Source organism: Sceloporus occidentalis, unplaced genomic scaffold (assembly GCF_023333645.1).
Source record: "Sceloporus occidentalis isolate IW3139 unplaced genomic scaffold, rSceOcc1.0.p SCAF_7, whole genome shotgun sequence".
NCBI lineage: Eukaryota > Metazoa > Chordata > Lepidosauria > Squamata > Phrynosomatidae > Sceloporus > Sceloporus occidentalis.
In genome coordinates, this window is record NW_028316987.1 from 3,302,636 (window position 1) to 3,311,735 (window position 9,100).

The 9,100-nt window shown below is 42.2% G+C and overlaps 1 protein-coding gene across 4 annotated transcripts in view; it reads right to left on the reverse strand.

Annotated features, from left to right (window-relative positions):
• The window catches only part of ITGA3 (integrin subunit alpha 3), a 79,196-nt gene extending 74,052 nt beyond the window's left edge, over window positions 1-5,144 (reverse strand). For all 4 annotated transcript variants that reach the window (XM_089531672.1, XM_089531671.1, XM_089531675.1 and 1 more), the window contains exon 1: window positions 4,745-5,144. In XM_089531672.1, the coding sequence (XP_089387798.1) occupies window positions 4,745-4,962 (218 nt within the window). In that variant the 5' untranslated portion in view covers window positions 4,963-5,144. The remainder of the gene's footprint in view (window positions 1-4,744) is intronic.
• Between the last annotated feature and the right edge of the window lie 3,956 nt (window positions 5,145-9,100).

Consider the following 9,100-nt stretch of genomic DNA (forward strand, 5'->3'; position numbering starts at 1 on the left):
ATGCACAAATGTAGACAGCCAGCGTGATGTAGTAGTGGTTTGAGCATTGGACTATGACCCTGGAGACCAGGGTTTGAATCATGGCTCAGCCATGCAATCCCACTGGATGGGGATGGCATCAGAGGATAGCAATGGCAAACCCCCTCTGAAAAAGCTTGCCCCCAGAGTCACCTTATAGTCACCATAAGTTGGAAACAACTTGAAGGCACAAAACAACAGCACACAAATGTAAACGTACCATCTTAGGCATTCAGACTATCATCTAAATCAGGGATAGGGAATCCCCACCTCATCCAACTTGCAAGCTTTTTCTGCTGTTATGTCTGGTCAGTGACAGATCAGATATCAGTATTAGGATACAAGAGATAAAACTAAAAATAAACCTATTTAATGTTGAAGGAGATGCTGGAAGGCAAGGAACTGGCCTTTATAGCCCCTATAAAAGTTGCATGGGATTGAGCCATGCTTTGTGTGCATAAAAGCTGTTGCACTGTCAGGGACTTACTCCAGAACAGACATGTATTGGCTTGAGCTGTGCTTTTCTGGGGAAAATTAAGCCTGGTACTTTCCACTGTGTTTTGACCTGTGCTGTGCCCTGGGGGTTTGCCATTTCCACTGCCATCCTCTGAGGCTGAGAGTATGTGATTTGCCCAAGGTCACTCAGTGGGTTTACACAGCCAAATGGGGATTTGAACCCTGGTCTCCAGAGTCGTAATCCAACGCTCAAACTACTACTCCATGCTAGCTCAGACTAATCTCCTACAACCCTTTAAAGAGAAGATTGTTGTCTGTAAAGTGTGGCACACTGCGGCTCTAAGCTATCAGAGGACATTGTCTTAGGAGGGTGCCTATAAGAAAACAGCACACCAAAAGCCCCATTAAATATGGGTCCAGGCCCACTAATAAGTGCCAGGTAAAGCTTTCTTTCCGACATCTGGAACGGAAACCATCTGAACTGCACTACATTACAACCATTGTCTCAGAACTGTGACATCCAGAAATAACTCAGCGGACATAGGTGCTTTTCATTTGGACTGGCACACTACAATCCAGCAAAACTTGTACATGCCTCATACTGTTGCCCACAGGTTTTTTTTTGCATGGAGCCTTCTAAGAAAAAAGGAAGCAATCATGACAGTATTGGCCATGCTGGATGGAAATTATGTTTCCCGCACAGCTGTTAGGGTCGCCATAAGTCAGAAATGACTTGAAGGCGCACAGCATACACACACCTCTGGAGAGGAGAAGGATCAGAGTGACTGACCCAGAAAGATGAGCTATGCTGAAAAACCCCTGCAACAAATTTGAATCAGGGTGGGCAAAACATGACCTGTGGGTCACATCTGGCCCTCAAAGCTATTTGAGTGGCCCTTGGCCCATTTTGACTCCCTGGGCCGCCCTTCTTCTACCCCCACAAATGGAAAGCTGCCTCTAGTAGAAGTTTCCATGAGCAGCAATTCACCTTTTAAATAGATTGCAAGGTCTGTTCTTGATAGATTTAATGGTAGGTATCAATCAGATAAAATCATTGCAATGTTTGCAATACGACATTATTTATTATAATAAGGCTATGCTAAGGTTAAACAATGTAAGTTGGGTGGATGTTTAAGGGGTGCATGATAATATTGGGTATTATAAATGGGATTTAGAAAAAATACATCTGTTCTTCACACCCAGAACTGAACTTCTAGCCACTCCTAGGAGAGCTATTTGTTTTTTGGCAATCCATGTGGCTCCCAGAAGGCAGACAGACCTCAGACACATGACCATTACATTCCCTTGATTTATACTGAGAGATGAGGACTGATGGTGAGGAAGGAGACTAAAGTCATAGAGGCAACCACCTCTTACATTTTTATGAGGACGTTGTGCATCTGTGTCATCTCTTTCAGGACTCCTGGGCAGCCGGGCAGGGCACAGAGGTGGGATCACAAAGCATACCATGGCATTTCCCCAGCTGACTGCTCTGAATGTCATCTATTTGAATCAGAACTTTAGAATGTCACTGCAATGATGAGATCGAGAGACTATATATACAAGCTGGAGATTACTGCTTGAATGAAAATGTAACAGCCCTCTTTTATTTGGTTTCAGAATGACAAATTTGCTTTCAAAGTTTGCCCTGTTTCCAGTCCTCTGAATTTGTACTCAAAGGTAGGAAGATCATATCTAAGATCTTTTTGCTGGGTAATTCTTTGGTTAAGACAAATTAGAGTGGAAAACAGAAATATATAATATATTTTTGTAACCTATCTTTGCAGCAAGGAGCTCAAGTCTTCTTCTACATTTCTATCGTACAACAACCCTGTGAGGTAGGTTAGGCTGATAGAGTGAGCTTCATGACCAACTGAATATTCAGATCTTGGGACCCATTCACACTTTATTGTTGTTTTTTGCCTTCAAGTCATTTCTGACTTATGGAGACCCTATCACAGGGTTTTCTTGGCAAGTTCTTTCAGAGGAGGTTTGCCATTGTCATCCTCTGAAGTTGAGAGAGTGTGACTTGCCCAAAGTCACCCAGTGGGTTTACATATCCGAGCCAGGATTCCAACCTTCATCTCCAGACCTTAGTTCAACGCTCAAACCACTACACCACACTGGCTCTCCACTCCCCCCTTTAGATGCATAGGTACAACCATTTCCATGAATACACCCCATAACCAGGTGTGGGATTTATAGAGCTCTCCACAAGTTGTTGGTGTGTAAGTCTCAGCAGCTCTACCCAGCATAGCCAATGATGAAGAATTCTGGGAGCTGCAGTCCAACAACTTCTGGATCACGATCTCACCCCATCAGACATAAATGAATGTACAATGAAAAATGAATTGCGTAATGTGAATAGATGCAGACAACCACAAAGGTGAAAACTTCTCCATTATGTGCACGTACTTTAACGATAATATTTTTTTTAAAAAAAGAGACTCAACTCATTCAGCTGCAAGGAACTGAGAAACAAACTTGTAATCCCCTTCCAAATAAGGAACCAAGCGCATGGCATTTAATTGAAAGCAGACTGGGAGCTGTCAGATTATATTTTAAAAATGAATGAAGACTTGGGGCTCTGCCTCACTTTTTATCTTGTGCCTTCAGGACTCTGATTTTTTTTTTTAAAACACACACACAAACACAAATCATGTATAGGTACAAATCATGTATATGCACTTTAATGATTTTGTAGTGTTGTATCCCCACTCGGCCATGAAACCCACTGGGTGACCCTGAGCAAGTCACACACTCTCAGCCTCAGAGGATGGCAATGGCAAATCCCCTCTAAAGAAACCATGCAAGAAAACCCCGTGATGGGGTCGCCATAAGTCGGAAACGACGTGAAGGCACACAACATTTTAACTGTGGGTTTATGAGTTTTTAATTGTGTTGTATATTAATATGTTGCACCCCACCTTGAGCCTTGAAGAGAGGTGGGAAAGAAAACAACAACAACAACAACAACATGATGAGTGAAAGCCTTGCAGAACAATTCTATAAATAGTTACTAAAAATTTGGCTCCATTCAATCCAATTCTCAGGTAAAGGGCTGCAGTCCCAAATGGTAAAGCACTTGGCACAGATTTGGCTTTGTTGAGGAGTTCTGTGTAACTCAAAAGCCTGCACAACTGAGGTGATACCTCGACTCTGGGAAAATGAACCTCAGGTTCAGAAAAGGCAAGAAGACTTATACAAAGGGACTCTCTGTTCATACAAACCCATCCCTCTTCCTTCCAGAACTGACAATCCAGGCAGCTTTGTTGAGGAGTTCTGTGTAACTCAGAAACCTCCACAAATGAATTGATACCTTAAACTCTGGGAAAATGAATCTCAGGTTCAAAAAAAGGAAGAAGACTTACAGAAAAAGTGGGACTCTCTGTTCATACCAACCCATTCCTCTCCCTTCCAGAACTGAAAATCCAGGCAGCTTTGTCGAAGAGTTCTGTGTAACTCAGAAGCCTGCACACCTCAACTTTGGGGCAATGAACCTCAGGTTCAGAAAAAGGACAAAGCCTTATAGAAAAAGTAAAACTGGTCACACCAACCCATTCTCATACCCTCCAGAATTGAGAATCCAGGCAGATTTGTTGAGGAGGTCTGTGTAACTCAAAAGCCTGCACAACCGAGAACTAAGTCATATCTCAACTCTGGCAAATGAACCTCAGGGTCAGAAAAGGGAAAGGTAAGAAGACTTATAGAAGAAAATAGGCCACTCCAGGCAGCTCTGTTGAAAAGTTCTGTGTAATTCAGAAGCCTGCACACTGAAATGATACCTCAACTCTGAGAAAAGGAACCTCAGGTTCTGAAAAGAAGAAGGGAGGGAGATTCATAGGGGGAAAAGTGGGTCTCTCAGCTCATACCAACCCATTCCCCTGTGCACCAAAATTGACAATCCAGGCAGCTTTGTTGAGGAGCTCTGTTTAACCCAGAAGCCTGTGCACCTCAACTCTGAGAAATGAACCTCAGGTTTTGGGGGGGGGGGGGGGAGAGAAGGGAGGGAAACTTATAGAAGAAGTGGGACTCTTTGCTCATTCCAGCCCATCCCTCTCCCCTCCAGAACTGACAATCCAGGTAGCTTTGTCGAGGAGCTCTGTGTAGCTCAGAAGTCTGCACGCTTCAACTCTGAGAAATGAACCTCAGAAAAGAAGAAGGGAGGGAGACATATAGAAAACAGTGGGGCCCGGCTGTGTCCATACCCACCCGATCCCCTCCCCTCCAGACAGTTGTATAGCCAGCCTAGGGCTGCGATGGCACTCACAGGTATCTCTGCTGCTGGGTTTGATGGTGCAGCGCCACCGAGAAGCCAAAGAAACTCTCCGGGGTCTTGCCTTTCTTGACGATCACGTACTTGGTCTCCAGGTTGAAGGCAGCGCATGGAGGGGGGCTGCAGCAGAGAGACACCCAGAGAGCAGATCCCAGGAAAAGGACGGCTCTCTTCCTCCAAACCAGGCTTCTCTGATGGAGCCCAGGAGCCATGGCTGATCAGAAGCTCTCTGTTGGGATGAGAAGGTGGCGATCCTTGGTTGCAATGCCAGGGCTTTTCCTCCTTGTTTCCCACCTTCTGCTGTTGCAATGCTTTTAAGCTCCAGATGCTTTGCAGGAAAAGGGAGGTGCACTGCTGCCTCTGTCTGCCCTTCTTGGTTCCCTCCTTTCTCTGCCTCCTCTCCACCTTCTAAGAGAGAGAAACCCAAGCGATCGCTCTCTGCCTGGCGACTGGCTGCCCTTTTCTTCCGGGGGAAAAGAGAGAGACACACAAACAGAGAGAGGCCCTGGGCTTCTTAAAGGGGCCCTGGACAGGTTGGACACCTGCCCAGCAATGCCAACCCCAGCCAAAGCCAGGGCGGATCAGAAAGCCAGGGAGGGGGTCCTCTAGTTTTGCAGCCCAAAGGCAGCGATCTGAGGCCAAGCAAAAACAAAAGGAAAGCCACTAAATGCCACCGCAGCTCAGGCATTGGGGGAGGCTTTGGAGTTACACAGAACTCCTGGACAAAGCTGCCTGGACTGTCAGTGCTGGAGGGGAGAGGGATGGTTTGGGATTAGCAGAGAGCCCCACTTTTTCTATAAGTCTATTCTCCTTTTCTGAACCTGAGGCTCATTTTCCCAGAGTCGAGATATCACCTCAGTTGTGCAGGCTTTGGAGTTAGACAGAGCTCCTCGACAGAGCCAAATCTGAGTTTTAACACTCCCTGAGTTAAGGGGTGTAGGACTGCGCCAAGCGCTTTAGCATTTGGGACTGCAGCTCTTTTACCTGGGAATTGGATTGGATGCAGCCAAAGTTTTGGTTGGTTTCCATGCTTCGATCCCTTGCCAGCTCTGCCCCCTGAGCCATCTCCATCGCATCCCAGGTGTGTGGAGCCTGTGGGACATTGGCATTAGTGGGTCAAGAAATGCACCCTGAACACGCTCAGAGTTTTCATTCATTTCGCTTTTTTTTTTAAAAAAAAATAATTTTTATTAATTTTATCTGAATTTAAGAAATACAGCCATAACATACAGTACATCCACCTTGAATTACTGTTCACAGTAATTCTTTATACATTATTATTACTGTTGTTGTTGTTGTTGTTGTTTTATTTATTTATTTCCTGCCCTTTCCCCAAAGATGGGACTCAAGGCGGCTCATGTTATACAGTATCATAATCTAGAGTTTCTTTCTTACCTTCCAATTCCGCCATCATTCAGCCTTTTGCTCCACATAAACAAACTTCCTAACTCCATCTCTTTGGTTTGTTTCCTTATGGGTTATATATGTTTGTGTATGTCTGTATTCTTGTGTCCTATTTCTAATTTACTTTCCCTTTGAGATATATATATATATATATATATATATATATATAATGTTATGTTATATATATTATAAATATTTAAAACAATATTATATATATTATATATGTTATATATATTATAATATATATAACATAACATTATATATATACATATATATAGCATGTTATGTTTTATATATATTATAATATATAATACAATAAAATTATATATATATATATATAATATATGTGCATATATATGTGTATCTATATATGCACACATGAATATTTATATGTATGTATATATATAGAGAGAAAAGAAACTTCTAATTACGTATATAGATAGATACATACATACTTATTTATATTTATCTATAGAGAAAAAGAGACAGAAAATAAACGTCTAATTATACATACATTTATAGAGTGAGAGAGAGAGAGAAAAAGAAACTTTAATTATACAATATATATATAGAAAAGAAACTTTTAATTGTGTGTGTGTGTGTGTATATATATATATATACACATACATACAGAGAGAGAGAGATTTATATATATGTATGTGTGTGTGTATAAATTTCTATAATGTACCTCTATTCAAATGGTTTCTTTTCAGATCACATAAATCTTTTGCCCTTTTTTGTTTTGCTTTTTGGCACGAATAATAGGTTGAGTTTAGAAGAAGAGAGTCGTGCTTAGAGTCCTGCTTTCTTGACGTAAAGAGATCTTGTAGCACTTTTGAGGCAAGAAGAAGGGCCCTCCCTCCAATCCATCTGCCTTGGTCCAGGCCTCAGAGGGAGAGAAGAAGTGCTGAACCTGACCCCCTTCCCACCACCATTCCCTTCTCCTTTTGTGTCCCCTCTTTTTAAATTGTGAGCCTGAGGGCAGGGAACCGTCCAATTAATAATAATAATAATAATAATAATAATAATAATAATAATAATTGTAAGCCACTCTGAAAACCTTTAGGGCTGAAGGGCGGGGTATAAATACCATCAATCAATAAATAAAATAAACTGAAAGAAGTTGGCAGCATGAGCTCATGTCACTAGCAGGGCGTGGACCACACCAGATGATACCCTAAGGTGTGGTGGCACTGCAGCTCCTCAAACATCTTCCTTTGGGCTGAGACAGACTGTGACATTCCCCTGTGTCTCTTTAAAATGCTGAAAAGATGGTGTGAGTGCGGTGAAGGTCAGTGGGAGGAAAAAAGAGGCCTCAGATTTTAAAAAAAATAATACATTTAAAATTTTAATTAAAAATATAATATTAAAATATTTTTAATTTTTTTTCTTTAAAAACATAATCTTCTACCAAAGGTTCACTTCAACCCCATGAAATTAAGTGTATGTCAATATATTTAGGCTGTGCGTATGCTATTGTAATTTAAAGGTATCATTTTAATTTTGCTAGTTGCTTGACGTCACGATTGCCGTTACATTCACTGAAATACAGGAATTACAATTTATTATTATTATTATTATTATTATTATTATTTCTTATATCCCACCTTTCTCCCAATATACGAACTCAAGGCAGTGTATATTAGTACAAAAAATCATGACTTAAGATTCTGTATGGTGTGGTTTGGGAGGAGGTCAATTGGGGGGACTGACACCAAGGGTTAACACACTGGGTGACCCCAACCCTAGTGACGCTACTGCTCTGCTTGCCGTGATCACAGGGGGGTTTCCCCTTTCCAGCTCTGCCCTGATCCATCCCCACCACATCCCAGGTGGGTCACAGAAACATAGAGTTGGAAGAGACCTCAAGGGTCATCAAGTCTAATCCCATTCTGCCATGCAGGAAGACACAATCAAAGCATCCCTGGGGCTGCCTGAGGTGTGGTGACTTAGTGGGTGAAGAAATGCACTCTGCACATGCTCAGGGACACAGATTTTCTTTTGCTTTGCTTTTTAACACAAAAAATAGGTTGGGTTTAGAATAAGAGAGTCCTGCTTTGTTGTTGCAAAGGGATCTTGTAGCACCTTTGAGACTAACCGAGAGAAAGAAATTGGTAGCACGAGTTTTTCAAAGACTTGAGTCTACTTGTCTATGAAAGTTCATGCAACCAGCTTCTTTCTTTCAGTTAGTCTCAAAAGTGTTACAAGATCTCTTTCCATACTAATTTTACAGACTAACACGGCTGTATCTTTGAATGAGTTGTTGTTGTTTTTAACTCAGGGTGGCCAGAGGTCTTCTTTTTCCAGGACATGGACTACATTTCAGCCTTCTGTCCAGGAGGAATTCCCAAATGTCCTCCAATTTGAGCATGACTAAGAAGTAGGAATTTATATTGGTATTAGTGTTTTTAGCTTTTATTTTGTAATGTCCTACATTTTGCAGTGCCTTGTCCTCCTCTGCAGTTATGACATCTGGTCACCCTGTGTTAACTGCCTTCAAATCAACCTCCACTCATTGTGACTCTGTGGATGAGACATCTCCAAGATCCCTGTCCTCCACTGCCCTGCTCAGATCCTGCAGGCTCAGGTCTGTGACCTCCTTGGTTGAGTCTGTGCATCTGGTGTGTGGTCTTCCTCTCTTTCTACTGCCCTCTACCTTTCCTAGCATTATTGTCTTTTTAAATGAACCATACCTTCTCATGTTGTAGCCGAAGTACAACAGCCTCAGTTTTGTCATTCTACCTTTCAGGGAGACTTCAGGCTTGACCTGTTCTAGGAGCCATTTGTTTGTCTTCTTCACTGCCCACGGCATCCTCAGCACTCTTCTCCAACATCACATCTTCAGCTTCAGTGAAATTAACAGGGCTCAAGTTAGTCCTGGCTTTTTTCCATTGGTCTTGATGGAGATAAAATTATGACTAAACTCAGTCTGGATCCAATCCAGCA